This window comes from Somniosus microcephalus, chromosome 2, assembly GCF_052327205.1.
Source record: "Somniosus microcephalus isolate GS21.2 chromosome 2, FLI_Smic_1.0, whole genome shotgun sequence".
Taxonomy (NCBI): domain Eukaryota; kingdom Metazoa; phylum Chordata; class Chondrichthyes; order Squaliformes; family Somniosidae; genus Somniosus; species Somniosus microcephalus.
In genome coordinates, this window is record NC_140988.1 from 343537161 (window position 1) to 343557270 (window position 20110).

Below are 20110 nucleotides of genomic sequence, written 5' to 3' on the forward strand. Positions count from 1 at the left end.
ACATAAAAGTTTCTGAAGATTGTCTCCACAGCCTCTGATGGTGCTTTGCCTTTGCCAACTTCTGCAGTTTTTCTGAGAGCGTAGCTTGCACAGCTGGGAGATGATGTGGCTCCGAACAAGTGTACGGCCATTCTACATTCCACCATCGCTTGACTAACGTCGCCATCTGGCCACCAAAGGAAACGCAGAAGATCAGCATCTTCCTCAGGGATTCTGACTTGGTAGAACATTGATTCTATGTCTGCCATCATGGCAACGAGCTCTTGTCTAAACCTAGTCAAGACGCCAATGAGGGTATTAGCAAGATCAGGACCTTGAAGCAGCTGGTCATTCAGTGAAGTTCCTCTGAATGAGGCGGCGCAGTCAAACACTACACGGATCTTTTTCTTCTTTGGGTGATACACACCGTGATGAGGAATGTACCAGACCCTTCCATCGTCTCTGTTCAACTGTTCCTCGGGCACTTTTACAGCATAGCCTTTCGCTATGATGTTTCTCATGAAGCCTTTGTAGTCTTCGTGAAAGTCGGGGTTCTTGTTCAGCTTTCTCTTTAGACTGATGGCGCGTTGCTCTGCTATGCAGCGATTGTTCGGCATCTTCGCGGTCTGTCTTCTCAGTGGCAAACCAATGTGATAGTGGCCATCAATGAACTGTGTAGACCTTGTCATCAAATCCATGAACTGATGGTCTTCTTGTGACATCTGTGTCTTTTCCTCACAGCTGCGTTCTGAAAAGTCTGCGTTGAACTGCTGTATCAACAGCTCTTCAATGCTTGCGATAGAGATGCGATTAACTGTGACATTTTGTCGTTCCTCCTCGTTCGACTTGTTGCCATCATCTCTCCTTACCGGTCCATTGACTACCCATCCAAGGGCTGTCCTGACGGCGTAGGGTCCGTCATCCTTGCTGTTTATCACCTGCCATGGCTCCATAGTTTTGTAGGCATTGGTTCCAATTAATAGGCCAATTTCTGCTTCAATGTATGGGAGACGCACCTTTTCTAGGTAAGGCCATCTATCCACATCCTTCTGCAGGGCTAAGTTCCCTATTCTAACAGGAATCTCCCTCTGTGTGAAAACATTAGGCAGGTCTATGAAGTCCTTCTCTTCAAGTCCACACACTTCTAGGTCTGACAGGATATAACTTTGCATTGACTTCTCATGACCCATGGTGCGTAATAGGATTTCTGTTCTTCTGCCTCTAACGTTCAGCTGTCGCATGAGTGATTCTGTGCAGAACGTTGCTGAACTACCTGGATCCATGAAGGCGTAAGTCTCCACAAGCTTCTCGCTCCTCTTAGACTTGATCTTTACTGGTACGATGGCAAGAATACAATCACTGTCACCGGCCCCAGTGAGTCCACAAGTCTCTGGTTCTAGCGACACCAGAGCACTTGAAACAACCTTCTCGTCGGTATTGTTTTCTTCACTCTTCTTAGAGACTTGTTCTTCTTTATGGATATGCAGCAGACTGGGATGTTTCCGAGTGCACTCTCTGCATGTTGTTCTTTGCTTACAGTTTCTACTCAGGTGCCCCTGAGAGAGACATCCAAAACATAGGCCGTTGTACTTCAGGAATTCGATTCTGTCCTTATGTGGCTGTGCTTTGATGTCGCTGCAGAAATCCAATGTATGATTCTTCTGGCAGAATAAGCATGGCTTCTGAAAGGCATTAGCAGGCGTCACTGTGCTGCTCTTTTTGGGAGATGAGTTCTGGGGCCTTTCTTCCTCGGCCTGAGTGACGATAGTTGCAAAGCTGCTTCCCCTGGAACCACCTTTCCTGAGAGTCTTTGATTCAACAGGCTTGGCTTTCACTCTTCCATCGGTGGTCGGGCTGGCGTCCTGGATGTTTCCAAACAATGGGTCCCTAGCAATTTTAGCCTGTTTGTCTATGAAATTCACTAAGTCTGCAAACCTGGCTCTACTTTTCCGTCTCTCCATTATCTCAAAGGCTGTTCTTCTCCATTGTTCTCTCATCCTGTAAGGAAGCTTAGAGATGATGATTCTCATAGTCGTAGGATTGTCCATCTCTTCCATGAATTCAACATCCTCCATGGTGTTGCGACATCCTATGAGGAAAAGAACATATGCGTTCAATGCCTCTCCGTCCTCCGATCTGATCTGTGGCCACTTGGTAGCCTTTTCAATATATGCAGTGGCTATCTTCAGCTCGTTACCATAGTGCTCCTGCAGCAACTTCCTGGCTTCTATGTATCCCTGGTCCGGTCTCATGTGTTCACAGCTTCTGACCAGGTCTTGTGGTCTACCACTGGTGTACTGTCCCAGGTAGTACAACTTATCACTGCTGCTCTCTGTTTTGGAGTCAATGGCTTGTTCAAAGGATCTGATGAAGGGCTTATACTTGAGTGGGTCGCCTTGGAACACTGGTATGTCTCTTTGAGGGAGTCGAAACAGATTCTGTTGTTTTACAAGCATCTCTGTAATTTCGTTCTGACGTTGCATCACTCGGTATAGGCTTTTCCCTGTGTCTTCAGGCCTCTGGTGGTCATCAGCAAGGTCTAGTCTAGACCGTCTGACGTCTGGGGTAGCATCACGTGCTCCTGTTAGTGGAGAGGCCACTCTTCCACGCTGTAATGCCAGGGGATTGCCTTCGGACTCTCTTGTAACTCTTGAAGGTGCCCTGGATCCAACTTTATGTGACAACATTGACTGGCAGTATTCGCTCCCGCCGTCCCGTGAGACTTCATAATCTTCATACGCACTCAACCTGGCGTCTGAGACCGCGATAGCTGTTTTTATCTCCAGCTGTTCTTTCTTTGCCTGCACCTGGGCCTGTTGGGCCTGCACTTGGGCCTGCAGTTGGGCCTCTTGGACCTGCAGTTGGGCCTCTTGGACCTGCAGTTGGGCCTCTTGGACCTGCAGTTGGGCCTCTTGGACCTGCAGTTGGGCCTCTTGGACCTGCAGTTGGGCCTCTTGGACCTGCAGTTGGGCCTCTTCCCGTTCAAGAGCTTGCTTCTCCGCTAAAGATGCTGCGCGCGCCATCAACGCCGCCCGTTCAACCTCCTCTCTCATGCGTCGCGACGAGCTTGTGGTAGAAGCGACTGACCTGCGTCCAGAAACAGAGCTACCTTCTTTTCGATTTTTGCTCGGTCTGGCGGAAGTCTCTGAAATGCTATCGTCTGGTCCGACTTCATCGTCAACTTTATCTTTCTCTGCTGTATCAGCATCTTGACGAATCTTTAACATCCACTGTTCTGTGGCCTTGATATAGTCCTTAATGCTGGTTGATTTAAGATCAAACCAGTTGTGCTGATCAGCGTTTCCCTCTTCTTCAGACAGAAGTGCTAATACATCTTCATTGAGTACATTAAATTCTTCATGCAGCTTGGAGAAATCGTAATACATTATGTCTTCAGCTTTCTTAATATTAGCATTATCTTCCATGAGACGATCAATTATCTTCAATTTTCCAGTTATCTGAGCTAATTTAGCCTTCCTTGCACCTATGCTTCTATGTAACTTCTCTTCCATTGCCTTTGGGGGGAGCTTTATTTCCCTCTTTTGGCCAGCAATCCTTCTGGCTGGGGGAAGCTCCTGGCTCCGTAAGGCCTCGGCCATTTTATCCGCAGCTCTTATTTAGCTTCTCAATAGAATGAACAAAGCAAGTAACAGTCACTGTACCTTCGCTTTCTTATATTGTCGTCTGGCTCCGTGACCATTCATGTATACGTTCGCCGACGATTCCGTCCTTTCCTTCTTAGGGAGCAAGTTTTTGACTAATGTAGTGGCGCTTCTTAGTTTCCAAACAGGCAGCCACTGAGCTGTGGGGCTGTTAACAACGAGTAGACGCGTGTCGAAATAAAACGTTCCCAAACGTAGCTTTGTCTTTTAAACTGTTTACTATAACACTTTACGAACAGAATTACAAAGCAAACACGTATAAACGAACACGGTCAAAAACTGTATTGCTCCAAACCTCACAACTTCTGCCTCCTTCAGCCACGTGGAGTTTAAACTGTAAAATGGCTGCATACCATGTGTGGCTTAGGGACTGTACCATTGTGGCAAGAATGAAGGGGGTGTCTCGGACTATACTACTGGAGCAAGAAAATAGGGGGTTTCTTAATACAATAAGTCAATCAGGTAAATTAACTGTATTATGCTATTTAACCAATATTTTAAAGTATTTTCTTAACCTTTTATGGCTCTTACATTTACCTTCAGCGACTGGTGCACAAGGACACCCAGGTCTCGTTGCACTTCCCCTTTTCCCAATCTATTGCCGTTCAGATAATAATGTCTTCCTGTTTTTGCCACTAAAGTGGATAACCTCGCATTTATCCACATTATACTGCATCTACCCAATCACCCAACCTGTCCAAATCATATTGGAGTTTCTCAGCATCCTCCTCACAGCACACACACCCACCCAGCTTTGTGCTGTCTGCAAACTTGGAGATATTACATCTAGCTCCCTCGTCTAGATCATTAATATATATTGTGAATAGCTGGGGTCCAAGCACCAATCCCTGTGGTACCCCACTAGTCACTGCCTGCCGCTCGGAAAAAGACCCGTTTATTCCAAATCTTTGCTTCCTGTCTGCCAACCAGTTCTCTATCCAAGTCAGTACCGTACCCCCCAATCCCATGTGCTTTAACTTTGCACGCCAATCTCTTATGCGGGACCTTATCGAAAGCCTTCTGAACGTCCAAATACACCACATCCACTGGTTCTCCCTCATCTAGTCTACCAGTTACATCCTCAAAAAATTCCAGTAGATTAGTCAAGCATGATTTACCTTTTGTAAATCCATGCTGCCTTTGTCCGATCCTGTCACTGTTATCCACGTGCTCTGCTATTACATCTTTTATAATGGAATCTAGCATTTTCCCCCACTACCAATGTCAGGCTTACCGGTCTATAATACCCAGTTTTCTCTCTACCACCTTTTTTAAATAGTGGGGTTACATTAGCTACCCTCCAATCCATGGGAACTATTCCAGAGTCTATAGAATTTTGGAAGATGACCAGCAATGCATCTACTATTTCTAGGGCCATTTCCTTAAGTACCCTAGGATGTAGATTATCAGGTCCTGGGGATTTATTGGCCTTCAATGCCGTCAATTTCCCTAACAATACTGATATCATTCAATTCCTCCCTCTCATTAGACCCTATGTTCCCCAACATCTCTGGAAGGTTATTTGTGTCCTCCTTTGTGAAGATAGAACCAAAGTATGTATTTAATTGGTCTGCCATTTCTTTGTTCCCCATTATAAATTCCCCCGATTCTGACTGCAAGGGACCTACGCTTGACTTCACCAATCTTTTTCTCTTCACATATCTATAGAAGCTTTTACAGTCAGTTTTTATGTTCTCTCCAAGCTTACTCTCATATGCTATTTCCCCCCTCTTAATTAATCCCTTTGTCCTCTTTTGCTGAATTCTAAACTGCTCCCAATCCTCAGTTTTGCTGCTTTTTCTGGCCAATTTATATGTCCTCTCCTTGGATCTTATGCTATCCCTAATTTCCCTCGTTAGCCACGGTTGAGCCACCTTTTTTGTTTTATTTTTATGCCAAACAGGGATGAACAAATTCTGTAGTTCATTCATGCGATCTTTAAATGTTTGCCATTGCCTATCCACGGTCAACCCTTTAAGTAATGTTCCCCAATCCATTCTAGCCAACTCGCGCCTCATACCATCGTAGTTTCCTTTATTTAAATTCAGGACCCGAGTCTGAGTCAACTACTTCACTCTCCATCTTAATGAAGAATTCTATCATATTATGATCGCTCCTCCCCAAGGAGCCTTGCACAACAAGATTGCTAATTAATCCTTTCTCATTACATAATACCCAGTCTAGTTGGTTCCTCGACATATTGGTCCAGGAAACCATCCCGTATACACTCTAGGAATTCCTCCTCCACAGTATTGTTACTAATTTGGTTAGCCCAAACTATATGTAGATTAAAGTCACCCATGATAACTGCTGTGCACTTATTGCACGCGTCTCTAATTTCCCATTTAATGCCACCCCCAACCTCAGCATTACTGTTTGGAGGTCTGTATATAACTCCCACTAACGTTTTCTGCCCCTTGGTATTTCTCAGCTCTACCCATACAGATTCCACATCATCAGAGGCAATATCCTTCCTTACTATTGTGTTAATCTCTTCTTTAACCAGCAATGCTATCCCACCTCCTTTTCCTTTTTGCCTGTCCTTCCTGAATATTAAATACCCCTGGATGTTGAATTCCCAGCCTTGGTCACCCTGCAGCCATGTCTCTGTAATTCCAATGACATCATATCCGTTTACATCTATTTGCGCAGCTAATTCATCCACCTTATTACGAATGCTCCTCGCATTAAGACACAAAGCCTTCAGGCTTGTTTTTTTAACACTCTTAGTCCTTTTAGAATTATTATTTACTGTAGCCCTGTTTGATTTAAACCTTTGATTTCTCTGCCTTCCACTTCTGCTTTTCTCCTTCATGTCTTTTGTTTCTATCCTTGCTTCCCTTTCCTGTCTCCCTGCACAGGTTCCCAACCCCCTGCCATTTTAGTTTAAACCCTCCCCAACAGCACTAGCAAGCACTCCCGCTAGGACATCGGTCCCAGTCCCGCCTAGGTGCAAACCTTCCAGTTTGTACTGGTCCCACCTCCCCCAAAACCGGTTCCAATGACCCAGGAATTTGAATCTCTCCCCCTTGCACCATTCCTCTAGCCACATATTCATCTGAAATATCCTTCTATTTCTACTCTGACTAGCACGTGGCACTGGTAGCAATCCTGAGATTACTACCTTTGAGGTCCTATTTTTTAAATTTACCTCCTAACTCCCTCTATTCAGCTTTCAGGACCTCACACCATTTTTTTTAACCTATATCGTTGGTACCTATATGTACCACGACAACTGGTTGTTTACCCTCCCCCTCTAGAATGCCCTGCAGCTGCCCCGAGACATCCTTGACCCTTACACCAGGGAGGCAACACACCATCCTGGAGTCTCATTTGCGGCTGCAGAAACGTCTATCTATTCCCCTTACAATAGAATCCCCTATCACTATAGCTCTCCCGCTCTTTTTCCTCCCGTCCTGTGCAGCAGAACCACCCATAGTACCAGGAAGTTGGCTGCTGCTGCCTTCCCCCAATAAGCCATCTCTGTCAACAATATCCAAAGTGGTATATCTGTTTGAGAGGGGGGATGGCCACAGGGGACCCCTGCACTGACTGTGTTGCAGCACATGGAATTTAGTCTTGCAGTTGCTGAGCTGTTTCAGCATGATTCTTTCATGTGATTGATGAATCAACTATAATTACTGTGGCTAACTAAACATCTATTGTAATTGATCCGTTAGCTGCAAGAATTGTGCTGAAACAGCTCAACCATTGAAAAACTAATCACCATGCATTTTAATGTAGCCAGATTGTAGATGAAACAGGTTAAACACTTGGTGAAAATTTTAGGAGCTAGTAAAAAGTGGAATGTACTGTTTATGACCAATTTTTACCTTCAAAACATTCCAATACATAGAAAATTTGCAACAGGATGTCCACACTTCTTAAAGATGGACATGAGTCAGTGCGAATAAATATGCATTGCCTCAGCACTCAAGCTGACAAATATGGTTTCTGATGATGATTTGAAATAATACTCTCCTCACAGATGACCATTGGCCACTACTTGCAATAGCATCCTTATGTTGAATCATCAGCTGACGGCAGAAATCACATGACGTTACTTTCAGCCGAAACCAAGGTCACAGAAATGATATAATAAAAAAAAACACTTGCATGTATATAATAGGTAGCAAGGGTGGAATGACCATACATGTTCATGTCAGAATAGAAAAGGGAAAGAAATTCTCATGGTAATCAAGAAAATCAAGACAGCTTAAAAAAAAAGCACTATTAACAAAAAATTAAAATCAGAGTGCATACTGAATTCTGGACAAGTTGAAATCAAAACACTTGAAAAGGTTATGAACAAGACAGATAATTATCTCCCGTGACATCACATCTGTATCTGGTGTGGGAGGGACCAAGGAAATAATGTTGCCATTGATCCTAATTTGGGCTTGTGGAAAGAGGGAAGTCATAAATGCACCTTCTAATGCTGGGGTTGGAGGGTTTTGAACACAACACTGGAGGATCTGAGAAGAGGTGGAAAATGACAAAAAGGGATCTATTAAAAGAAACATGAAATGTTCGTACAGAACAATGAAAGTGGCACTCTATTAAGAAATGAAGCATGAATGATGTCAGATCACATAACCAATAAGCGTAAAGAATGCATATATTTGTTAAACCACCATTTTTGCAAGCAATATTGCAGCTTATTTGTACCGTAAAATAAATGCTATTAAAACAAGTTTAAAATAAGTTTTAACCGATAGATTTGCTTCCTTCTCAACAAACTTAACGTTGCAGAACTATGGCATTAATCAGCTGTAAAGTGAGATGAAATGGTGCTGGTGCTGTGATCTCAATGCAGGGGCTCAGTTTCTACACAATGTAAAAAAGTAAGCAATGCTAATGTGGTAGACATAACTATGAGAGCAATAAAAGACAAATTTAGAGAACTAGTGAGTGTGTGCTTGCAAGAGAAAGACATTTATAAGCAGTCATGACACCACAACTAAAACATGAAAAATCAACAACAGGCAAAGACTACATCCTGAGGGTGAACCAAGTAATTAGGATGGTCAGGGAGACACGCTGTTACTGGAGAGCTGGGAGGCGAGGGACTGGTACATATTAGCTACTCACTGGAGACACCGAAGAAAAAATTCCAAATTAATAAAATGACTCCTACAAGAGCTACAAATTAAATTTTAAAAGTTAAATAGTAGCAGATAGAAAATAAATTATTCTAAAAATGTCAAAACATTATCTGTAGTTGAGTTACTCACAGCCAATAATGGCAGTTAATTACAGCAATGGAGCAGTATCCATTTTGAAATCCCAAATTGTGTAATGTTAGTGATGGGGCTATACTAACTAAATTAAAAGCAATAGAAATTATTTTATTTTAAGAAAACATATTGTATATACTTTCCACTTCCACAATTCAAGGGCGAGTGGTAATCTTATAAATGATACCTGACAGCTTCCAGCCTCTTGTTTTGTCGGATGAGTTCAATGAACTCCTGAATCCTCAGACTGAACTCCAGGCAGCTCTGTTAACACAAAAGAACTGGTTCAACTGAAGGTCACACGATCATCTCCTGCATAAAACCGCAGCCAGTAAACCATATTGGCTGGATTTTGCTGTGAGAATAACAGTTTGGTTAACAACGTTCACTGTTAATTATGTGCAAATCGGACAGCAACCTCCGCCGAGCGCACATATTCAGTTAAACGCAGAAATCCGGAAGTTGCTATCCCCGATGCGCCGCTCTTCCGTAAGCTGCTCTACAATGGTATCTCGCCCTCTGACTCACTGTTCAAATACATTGAACGGCGTGAAGTTCTTGTGCTGATGTTGTAGATATGGACTAAAAGCGGCAGAAAAAGTTAGGGCTTGTCCATTTCAGTCTAAGTACCCTTTAGAAGGTTGTGGGTTCAAGTCCCACTCCAGGGTCTTGAGCACATAAAGCTAGGCTGAGACATTAAACCGAGGCCCTGTCTGCTCTCTCAGCTGGACGCAAGAGATCCCATGGCACTATTTCGAAGAGGAGCAGGGGGAGTTATCCCTGGTGCCTTGGCCAATAGTTAACCCTCAATCAACAGAACAAAAAACAGATTATCTGGTCATCATCACATTGCTGTTTGTGGGACCTTGCTGTGCACAAATTGGCTGCCGCGTTTCCCACATTACAACAGTGACTACATTTCAAAAGTACTTCATTGGGTGTAAAGCGCTTCGAGATGTCCGGTGGTCGTGAAAGGCGTTATATAAATGCAAGTCTTTCTTTCTTTTAATGGCGTGGTAAATCTTAATTACTGCCAAACAACCATTCTGGCACTGAAAATTAATTTTTACAAGTGTGGAGTCTCATTCCTTCAGCTTTTAATTCTTGTTGGAGATTTTAAAAAATGTATCTTTTTAATAACTTTTTCCTTTGTCTCTTTTATCTCTCTCTTAACCTAATCTTTCTTTCTCTCTATTTCACTTTCTGCACCTGATTGGACATTGAATTCACTATTCTAACTGGCACTTCCTGGCTCAGACTCTGCGCTGCTCATCAACGATTCTTCAATCCGATTGGTTGAAGGAGATACACAGTTGCTTGCCCTGTTCACACAGATCCCTGATGCCCCGTATCGTTTGGATGACCCGCTGACAGCAACTTGCCATGCCAAACCCGATAGAAAGTCTAACAGCAGCACAATCTGGCCCACTGTATATTCATCATTTGCTTGGACCCCAGCTATTCACAATATATATTAATGATCTGGACGAGGGAACTAGATGTAATATCTCCAAGTTTGCAGATGACACAAAGCTGGGTGGGCGTGTGTGCTGTGAGGAGGATGCCAAGAAACTCCAGTATGATTTGGACAGGTTGAGTAATTGGGCAGAAGCATGGCAGATACAATATAACGTGGATAAATGCGAGGTTATCCACTTTGGTGTCAAAAACAGGAAGGCAGATTATTATTTGAATGGCAATAGATTGGGAGAAGGGGAAGTGCAATGAGACCTGGGCGTCCTTGTGCACCAGTCGCTGAAGGTAAGCATGCAGGTGCAGCAGGCGGGTAAGAAGGCGTAGCGAGAGGGTTTGAGTACAGGAACAAGGATGTCTTGCTGCAGTTGTACAGGGCCTTGGTGAGACCACATCTTGAATATTGTGTGCAGTTTTGGTCGCCTTATCGGAGGAAGGATGTTCTTGCCATGGAAGGAGTGCAGCGAAGATTCACCAGGCTGATACCTGGGATGGCAGGAATGACGAGAAGAGATTGGGTCGATTGGGCTAGTACTCGCTGGAGTTTAGAATAATGAGAGGGGATCTCATTGAAACTTATAAAATTCTAACAGGATTAGACAGACTAGATGCAGGAAGGATGTTCCCGATGGTCGGGGAGTCCAGAACCAGGGGTCACAGTCTAAGGATAAGGGGTAAGCCATTTAGGACAGAGATGAGGGGGAATTTCTTCACCCAGAGAGTGGTGGACCTGTGGAATTCTCTTCCACAGAAGGCAGTAGCGGCCAATTCATTAAATATATTCAAGAAGGAGTTGGATATATTTCTTAAGGCTAAAGGGATCAAGGGATATGGGGAGAAAGCAGGGACCGGGTACTGAATTTGGATGATCAGCCATGATCGCATTGAATGGCGGAGCGGGCTCGAGGGGCCAAATGGCCTACTCCTGCTCCTATCTTCTATGTTTCTATGCTGAAATGGATGAGATTCGGGGTTAATTATATAGAGCTCAACTTCAACAACTGCTAACTTACACAGAGACCTTACGCGCCTATTTTCTGGCATGGAAACTATTTTCTCAAAACTGTTTGTGCTTTTGCAATAAATGACTCATTGTATTCATATCATTGCTGAAACAATGGCACTGTTTGAAATATGTATTATTGCTTCATGGGTTTTCATTTAAATGTCAGTAATTCTAACTGCTCACCATGATTATGGTAACATCACTTTTTAAACAGTCCATTTACACTCATGACACTAAATATAGTGAAGTTTTGGTTGCTACAGAAACAAAACATTTGGGAGGACATTTATGTTGATCAACAAAAATGTCCTACCTTTGAATGATGATTATTTAATTGAGTCCTCAATATGTTTGGACACAATTTTCCCACACATGGTCAGAGAGCTGTAATGCTATATTCTATTTGGTGGAAGGGAAAGGTCATGCTTTGCCACTAAAGATAAAATTGCAAAATAACAAACCTACACATTACAGCACTCTGCATGCCTTCAAAGCGTGAATTATTATTGAAATATAGTCACTTTTTAAAAATTGAAATGTGTGCCTGAAGATGAGATGACATTTCTGAAGTGTTGGTCACAGAACTACACCCAGCATCAGATCAACAGCTGAACCCGTAGGTTGGGCTGATTTAAGACCAAAGCTAGAGTACTGTGTATAGTTCTGGCCACCACATTAAAGGAAAAATGTGATTGTACTAGAGAGGGTACAGAGGAGATTCATGAGGATGTTGCCAGGACTGGAGAATTTTAGCTATGAGGAAAGATTGGATAGGCTGGGGCTTTTTCTTTGGAACAGAGGAGGTTGAGGAGAGACTTAATTGAGGTGTATAAAATTATGAGGGGCCCAGATGGACCTATTTAGCTTAGCAGAGAGGTCAGTAACCAGGGTGCATAGATTTAAATTAATTGGTAGAAGGATTAGGGGGGAGTTGAGGAGAACTTTCTTCACCCAGAGGGTGGTGGGGGTCTGGAACTCACTGCCTGAAAGGGTGGTAGAGGCAGAAACCCTCATCGCATTTAAAAAGTACTTGGGTATGCACTTGACGTGCCGTAACCTTCAAGGTTACGAACCAAGAGCTGGAAAGTGGGAATAGGCTGGATAGCTCTTTGTCGGTTGGCACAGAAACAATGGGCCAAATGGCCTACTTCTGTGCCGTAAACTTCTATGATTCTATGAAGTTGTGTGGGAAGAAAATGACAGATACTTTCTCACCAGTCTTGTGGTCCAAATCAGAGTGTAGCTCAGTTCTCGCTTCTGACTGAATTCCATACCCAACCAGGGGTGGTAGAGTGAGTGCTTTATTGATTCTGTATTTCAGGTGGGAAGAGTAGTTCCCTACCAAACTAGAACCCAGGATCCCTTGTTGCCAAGAGAAAAATCAAGCTTCAGTTCACTTGTGTTGAAGGTACACTGGTTTTGTATTAGATTTTTTGCTAATTATTGTAAATCTGTTTCCTTTGGTTACTGACCCACCTCCCAGTGTAAAAAGTATTCCCCCATCTACTCCATAAAACCCCTCATAATTTTGAACACTTCTATTAAATCTCCACTTAACCTTCTCTGCTTTAACGAGAACAATCCCAGCTTCTCCAGTCTCTCCACATAACTGAAGTCCCTCATCCCTAGTACCATTCTGGTAAATTTCATCTGCAACCTCTCCAAGGCCTTGACATCCGTCCTAGACATCTGTCCTAAAGTCTGGTGCCCATAATTGGCCATAATACACTAGCAGAGACCTAACCAGTGATTTATAAAGGTTTACCATAACCTCCTTGCTTTTGTACGCTATGCCTCTATTTATAAAGCCAAGAGTCCAGTATGCTTTTTTTTAAAAAGTTTTAGCAACTTGTCCTGCCACCTTCCAAGATTTGTTTACATACACTCCTGTTCCTGCACCCCTTCAAAATAGTACCCTATAATTTATATTGCATCTCCTCATTTTTCCTTCCAAAGTGCATCACTTCACACTTCTCTGCAATAAATTTCATCAGCCACGTGCCTGCCATCTCACCAATCGATGTCCTCCTGAAATCTACTACTATCCTCCTCACTGTCTGCTACATTTAAAAGCTTTGTTTCATCTGCATCTTTGAAGTTATGCCCACTATACCCAATTCCAAATCAAAAAGTATAGTGGTCCCAGTACCGACCCCTTGGGGACACCACTGTATACTTCCCTCCAGTGACATCTGATTTTAAAGCCTAGTTGGCCAGAGTTGGACTGATCCGAGTAGGCTGCACCCAAAATAGTGTTGGTGAAATGACACAAGAAACTATGCAACACTAAAAGCAAAATCTCTCCACATAATAAGCAGTATAGGGAGAGAACAAATTGTTTCACAAAATAAAGAACCAATAAATAGCGATCCTAAAGAATTTTTCTGGTATGACAGATTTACTACTGAAAATGAAGTACAAAGAACTTGGGTATGACCCAGAACAGAGTGGATAAATCATGACCACAAAGAGTACACATTTATTGGAGAAGAGAAATGTCCTCAGATTGTTTTTTCCCCCTCCAGGGGTGATGGCAAAGTGTGTGTGTGCATATACATGTAATGAGGAAGAAGATTTTATTGTGTGTTCCTTTTGGAAAGTTGGATATTTAATGTATAAGCTTCACAGATGCTTAGAGTACAAGTGTTTTATTTTAATATATTAAAACTTGCGCCATTAATCTATTAGGAAACTTTCAACGTTTTCTACAGTTGTTAATGGAAGTTATTTTTTGATTTACTGAAGGTGATGCTGAAGGGTTAAAATACAACTTGAAAACTTCAACTATGGTAATAATATTCAGCTGATCGCTAGACACAGCAATCCTAATACACATACACTCTGGTTATTAACAAGAGCCACTCAAAACTAGGGTTGCGAAGGGGTGGAAAGTTTCCGGTAAATTTCCACGAGAAGTTTAGCTTGGGAATTTTGGCCAAAAAAGCAAATGCTAGCATAATATTGTTTTTTTTTTTTTGCATCGGGGATACTCCAAATCCCACCTTCATCAGCGGCCTCTGAACGAAACTGGTCACTTTTTGGGAATATGTATACAAAAGTGCGCAACAGGCTGACTAACAAGAGAGAGTGGAGAAACTGGTGGCTATCTGGGCGAACCTACAACTTATTGAGCCAGATACAGAAGTGTCCACCACACAGCTAGACAGTGACACAGAGGAGGAAATGGACACGTCAGAGCCAGAGTCAGAGAATCAGCAGGAGCAATGATGAGTAGAAGACTCATGAGTAGAAGACTCAAAAGGACAAAATAAGGACAAATTACAGGCTAAATAAGCTGACGCTCTTTTTATTTTATTTTAGATGGGTCTTTTTTGTGGGGGGTTCAATAAAGTTCAAAATTATAACCTAAATAAAGTTTTGAAAGCCTGTTTTTATTTGTATGGAACAGTATGTCTATTTTGATGACAAAGATAATATAAGGGTCAGAGACAAAAACCATCAGTGTGCAAAAAAACTCAAAATTCCCATAAATTCCTGAAAATTCCCATGGAAAGTTTCCTCTTAAAAATTCCCAGAATTTTGCAACCCTACTCAAAACCATTTTGGCTAATAACCAAGAGCCACAATTCATTTTGAGAACACACCTTCATCTTCCTCAGCCTTGATTTGTTGTCATGACACCAGGCCAGACAAGTAGCTGTCTCTTGCCTTTCGAGTGACTCTTCTACCTCCTTTGCTGTAAGAAACATGTCAATATTCACCAAGTCCTAGAAGGGAAAAGCAGAAGAGTACCATAAAGCATATGCCTAGATAGAAAAATAACAATGCAGTGGCATATTGCAATATAATCTTACCAATTATGGGCTTAAAAGTATTTCACCACGACAAATCAACATTGCATAGGAAAAACAGATCAGCACATGGGACGTGTTCCCGCCTGTCCTTATATACACATTTTATTACTGTGGAACTCTAGGTTGTTTCTAGTTTACGATCCATGTGCCAATCATTCTACGGTCAGAGAAAATTAATATTACTCAATACACATCCATCTCTTAAAGCACTGTACATGGCAGTAAGTTTATTCTCTTTGATTGCAACCTTCATGCACAACCAAAGGAACAAGCATATACTGAGCAATGAAGAAAGACAGCAGAATATTTAACTACGCTAACTGAGATAGGCTAGGCTAAGCTAATATTATAATAGTAACAATTAAAAAAACAACCACAACCCATAGCTTTCAGGACTCAAGATTTTATGACCATATCAACATGTCTGGATGCTTTGCTGTACCTTGTACTTAACGTGGTTTCACACCCATATCCCCAACTGTTATTAAAGAATGGACTCTCAAATCAGAGGACATGATTAGATTTGTATTACAAACCTCAATTGTCACCCGTTTTTGTTCTGAAATTATATCCTGTGCTCGTATAGGCACAAAAACAGCCCACTAGCACAAGTATTAAGTAGCTTTATTTGAGGGCAATGACTCAGTGAAAGTGCTAAAATTACTAAGCAAATAGTTTGATTTCTTATCAGTAGGACAATTAAGGCAATCAAAAAAAAATAAAAGGTATAACATAGCATTTGGCAACAATAAATTTGATGGCTGAAAAAAATGACATTTTAAAAATACTGAAAATTGCTTAGATTGATGCAGTAATACTAGTCATACCACTTGCCTTCAATTTTATTTGGAAAGCTTTCTGGATGAATAAAGCCATAAGGGAACAATTGCGGGTAAGGAAAGAGGCATACATTAAGTACATAGACAGCAGGGGAGTGCACGATAAGGGAGAATACAAAAAGATTAGGAGAGCAGTCAAAAAAATAATTAGGGAGGCAAAGAGGAACTATGAAATTAAATTACCAAAGAACATAAAACAAAACAGTAAAATATTTTATAGGTACATCAATAAAAAAAGGAAGGTTGGGATGGGAATAAGGCCATTAAGGGATAGACAGGATAATACCACAGGTAACGATAGAGAGATGGCAGAAATATTAAGTGAATATTTTGCTTCAGTGTTTACCAGGGAGCTAGAACAGGTGGACATGACATTGGATGATGGGATTAGTAATGAGATAAGTGCATTTAAAATAAAAAAGGGGACATATTAAATAAACTAATCAAACTCAAAGAGGATAAAACCCCTGGTTCCAAAGAATCTAGGGAAGAGATAGCAGAGGCATTACTATGCATATTTAATAATTCGTTAGAAAAAGGTGTAGTGCCAGAGGACTGGCGGATAGCTAACGTAATACCTATATTTAAGGGGGATAGAACAGGGAATTATAGACCAGTTAGCTTAACATCGGTGGTAGGAAAAAATAATGGAATCCCTACTAAAGGAGAAAAAAGAACATTTAGAAACTAAAAATATCATATACATATAATATAGTCAGCATGGATTTCAGAAGGGAAAGTCTTGCTTGACCAACTTCATTGATTTTTTTTGAAGAGGTAACAGAGAGAGTGGACAATGGTAATGCAGATGATGTAATTTATCTGGATTTTCAAAAGGCCTTCGATAAGGTACCCAATAATAGATTGATGAACAAGGTCAGAGAATGCGGAGTCAGGGGACAAGTAGCAGAATGGATTGCTGGCTGGCTTCAGGACAGAAAGCAGAGAGTAAGAGTAAAGGGTAGCTATTCACAGTGGCGGAAGGTGGGTAGTGGTGTTCCACAAGGATGAGTGCTGGGACCACCGCTGTTCACAATTTATATTCATGATTTAGACTTTGGAATCAAAAACACAATTTCTAAATTTGGGGGGGAATAGTCAATACTGAGGAGGACTGCAACAAATTACAGGATGACATTAATAAACTTGCAGAATGGGTGTATAATTGGCAAATTAAGTTCAACACGGATAAATGTGACATTGTGGCAGAACCACTGAATGACTCTGGCTGACTGTATATAATTCTCTTTAACGATGTTCTAACACCAGCCTAAACCTGTACCATTATGTTAGGCATTACTGTGTTTTGTATATAGAATTTGCATGTACGGGGCGTGGCCCCTTTAAGAGTGCGGGCAAACACGATGACGTCACGACGCAAACCACGGGACTGCCCAGCAGTCCTCGTGGTGTCTCCGTTGAGTAAAGACCTGTTTAACTGTTCTCCTGTTGCAAGCTCCGTTATTTGTTGGAATTCGTCAATTCCTACATTGGTGACCCCGTTTTTGTGAACGTTTTTACAAAGGAAGAGCACAGCATGGAAGCAAACGCCGTTTCGCTAAAGCTACCGCAGTTCTGGGAGCAGCAAGTGCCCTCGTGGTTTGTTCAGGTCGAGGCCCAGTTCGCCCTGAGGAACATCGATGCGATCAGACCAAGTATCTTTACGTGGCCTCCGCACTTGACAGCTCTGCCACCACTCGGATTGTTAGCCTCCTAGAAAACCCCCCAACGGAGCGCAAGTATGAAACCCTCAAAGCGCGGTTACTGCAGGTTTTTGGGCTCTCAAAATCGGAGTGCGCCCGTCGATTACTCGCTATGCCCGGGCTCGGGGACTCCAAGCCTTCAGAGTTGATGAGCCAAATGCTCACACTCCTGGGCTCAGAAAGGGAATGTTTCCTATTTCGCGAGATTTTCCTCAGCCAACTGCCTGAACAGGTACAAGCTGCCTTGGCCAGATCTGAAACTGAAGACTGCGCAACACTCGCTGCGGAGGCTGACAAAATTTTCGCTGTAACTCGGCCGTGCTGCGCCGCCACGAGGTACCCATCCCCCGCAGACGCCGCCCCAGCTCGTCAGCCTGCTGGGCTGTGTTCCTACCACGCGCAGTTCGGCTCGAAGGCGAGACGTTGCCGCCCTCCCTGCAGTTTTCACCAAAAAAAAACAACAACTGACACTGCGACCACCGAGGAACGGGTCCAACGGGCACCCCGCGGCCGCGATGGCGATCGGCAACGCGGGAAAATTGCTGTTCATCACTGACACTCTCTCCGGTCGTCGTTTTCTGTGCGACACCGGAGCGCAGTGCAGCATTTTACCCGCGTCCGCCCTCGATGTGCAGATGGGGAATCATGGCCCCGCCCTTGAAGCGGCCAATGGCGGAACAATTCGGACCTTCGGCAGACGGCGAGTTGAGTTGTGCCTCGGGGGGGGGGGGGGCAACATTTTCACTGGGAGTTTGTTACCGCCAAAGTTTCCCAGCCCCTCCTCGGCACGGATTTCCTGTGCGCCAACAGCCTCCCGGTCAACGTTCGGAACCGGCGGTTGATCAATGCAGCAACTTTTAATTCTCTTCCGTGTTACCGCAGTAACACTACGTCACGCACCGTCTCCTGTGCGTTCCCGACTCCTGATACGTTCACTCGCCTGCTCAGCAAATTCCCCGACCTGACAAGACCCACGTTCTCCTCCACAGCCACAAAACATGGTGTGGAACACCACATCACCACCAACGGCTCCCCCCCGGTCTACGCGCGTGCCCGGCACCTGGCAAGCTGGCGGTCGCAAAGGCGGAGTTCGCAACCATGGAATGGTTAGGGATTATTTGCCGATAGTCCCTGGTCTTCACCCCTCCATATCGTCCCGAAGCCTGGCGGCGGATGGCCTCTCCCGCGCGATCGTCAATACGGTTCATTTGGGCATTGACTACGCCCTCATGGCAGCGGACCAAGCCTCAGACCTGGAAGTCCAAGCTTACCGAACGGCCATCACTGGCCTCCAGCTGGCCGACGTCAACTTCCATTTGGCAGGTACAACGCTGTTGTGTGACGTCTCCGTCCAAGATCCTCGCCCTGTCGTGCCGGTCGTCTGGCGCCGCAAAGTGTTCGACACCATACATGGGTTGTCACACCCTGGAATGAAGGCCTCTCAGAAACTGATGTCCATGAAATTTGTATGGCATGGCATGTATAAAGATGTCCGTGACTGGGCCAACACCTGCGTGGTCTGCCAAAAGGCCAAGGTACAGCGCCACATCAAAGCTCCGTTGGCCGCCTTCACAGTTCCGGAGCGACGTTTTGACCACGTCAACGTGGAACTGGTAGGACCACTCCCACCCTCCCATGGTTTTTCACACATCCTGACCATGGTCGACCGCACCACCAGATGGCCAGAGGCAGTCCCCATGTCATCCACTACTTCGGCGGACGTGGCCAGGGCGTTCATTTCCTCCTGGGTCGCCCATTTCGGAGTACCCGCCGATATTTCGTCAGACAGGGGACCGCAGTTTTCCTCCGACCTCTGGAATGCAGTGGCCCAAGGACTCGGTGTCAAATTACACCGCACCACAGCCTACCACCCACAGGCGAATGGCCTCTGCGAACGCTTCCACCAGTCAATGAAGGCCACCCTGAGAGCCAGCCTCTAGGATGCTGGATGGGCAGACAAGCTACCGTGGGTCCTGTTGGGCCTTCGTACGGCCTCCAAAGAAGACCTTCACTCTTCATCAGCGGAGCTTGTGTACGGTCAGCCGCTGCGAGTCCCAGGGGACTTCCTACCAACATCGACGGAGCAATGGTCCGCGTCTGCCCAGATTGCTAGTCACCAAGAGGCGGCCAGATGTTTCGCACCGGTGCCCACTTCGCACCACGGGCCAGAGGTCACACGTTCCCACGGAGCCTCACAAGGCTGACTACGTTTTTATTCGCCATGACGCACATAGGGATCCGCTCAAGGCCCCATATACCGGTCCCTTCCGCGTGTTGGAAGCAGGGGACAAAACCTTTACGGTAGATGTCAGTGGTAAACCGGACTGCATTTCGGTCGACCGCTTAAAGCCAGCACATTTGGACCTCGACTGCCCCGTCGAGACAGCACAACCGCC

The 20110-nt window shown here is 44.0% G+C and overlaps 1 protein-coding gene across 1 annotated transcript in view; it reads right to left on the reverse strand.

Moving 5' to 3' along the window:
• maea (macrophage erythroblast attacher, E3 ubiquitin ligase) overlaps positions 1-20110 on the reverse strand; it is a 214569-nt gene that overhangs the window by 64526 nt on the left and 129933 nt on the right. Inside the window, exons 5-6 of the mRNA XM_085975457.1 lie at positions 14963-15085; positions 9066-9142 (exon numbers count right to left, since the gene is read on the reverse strand). Of these exons, the coding sequence (XP_085831583.1) occupies positions 9066-9142; positions 14963-15085 (200 nt within the window). The remainder of the gene's footprint in view (positions 1-9065; positions 9143-14962; positions 15086-20110) is intronic.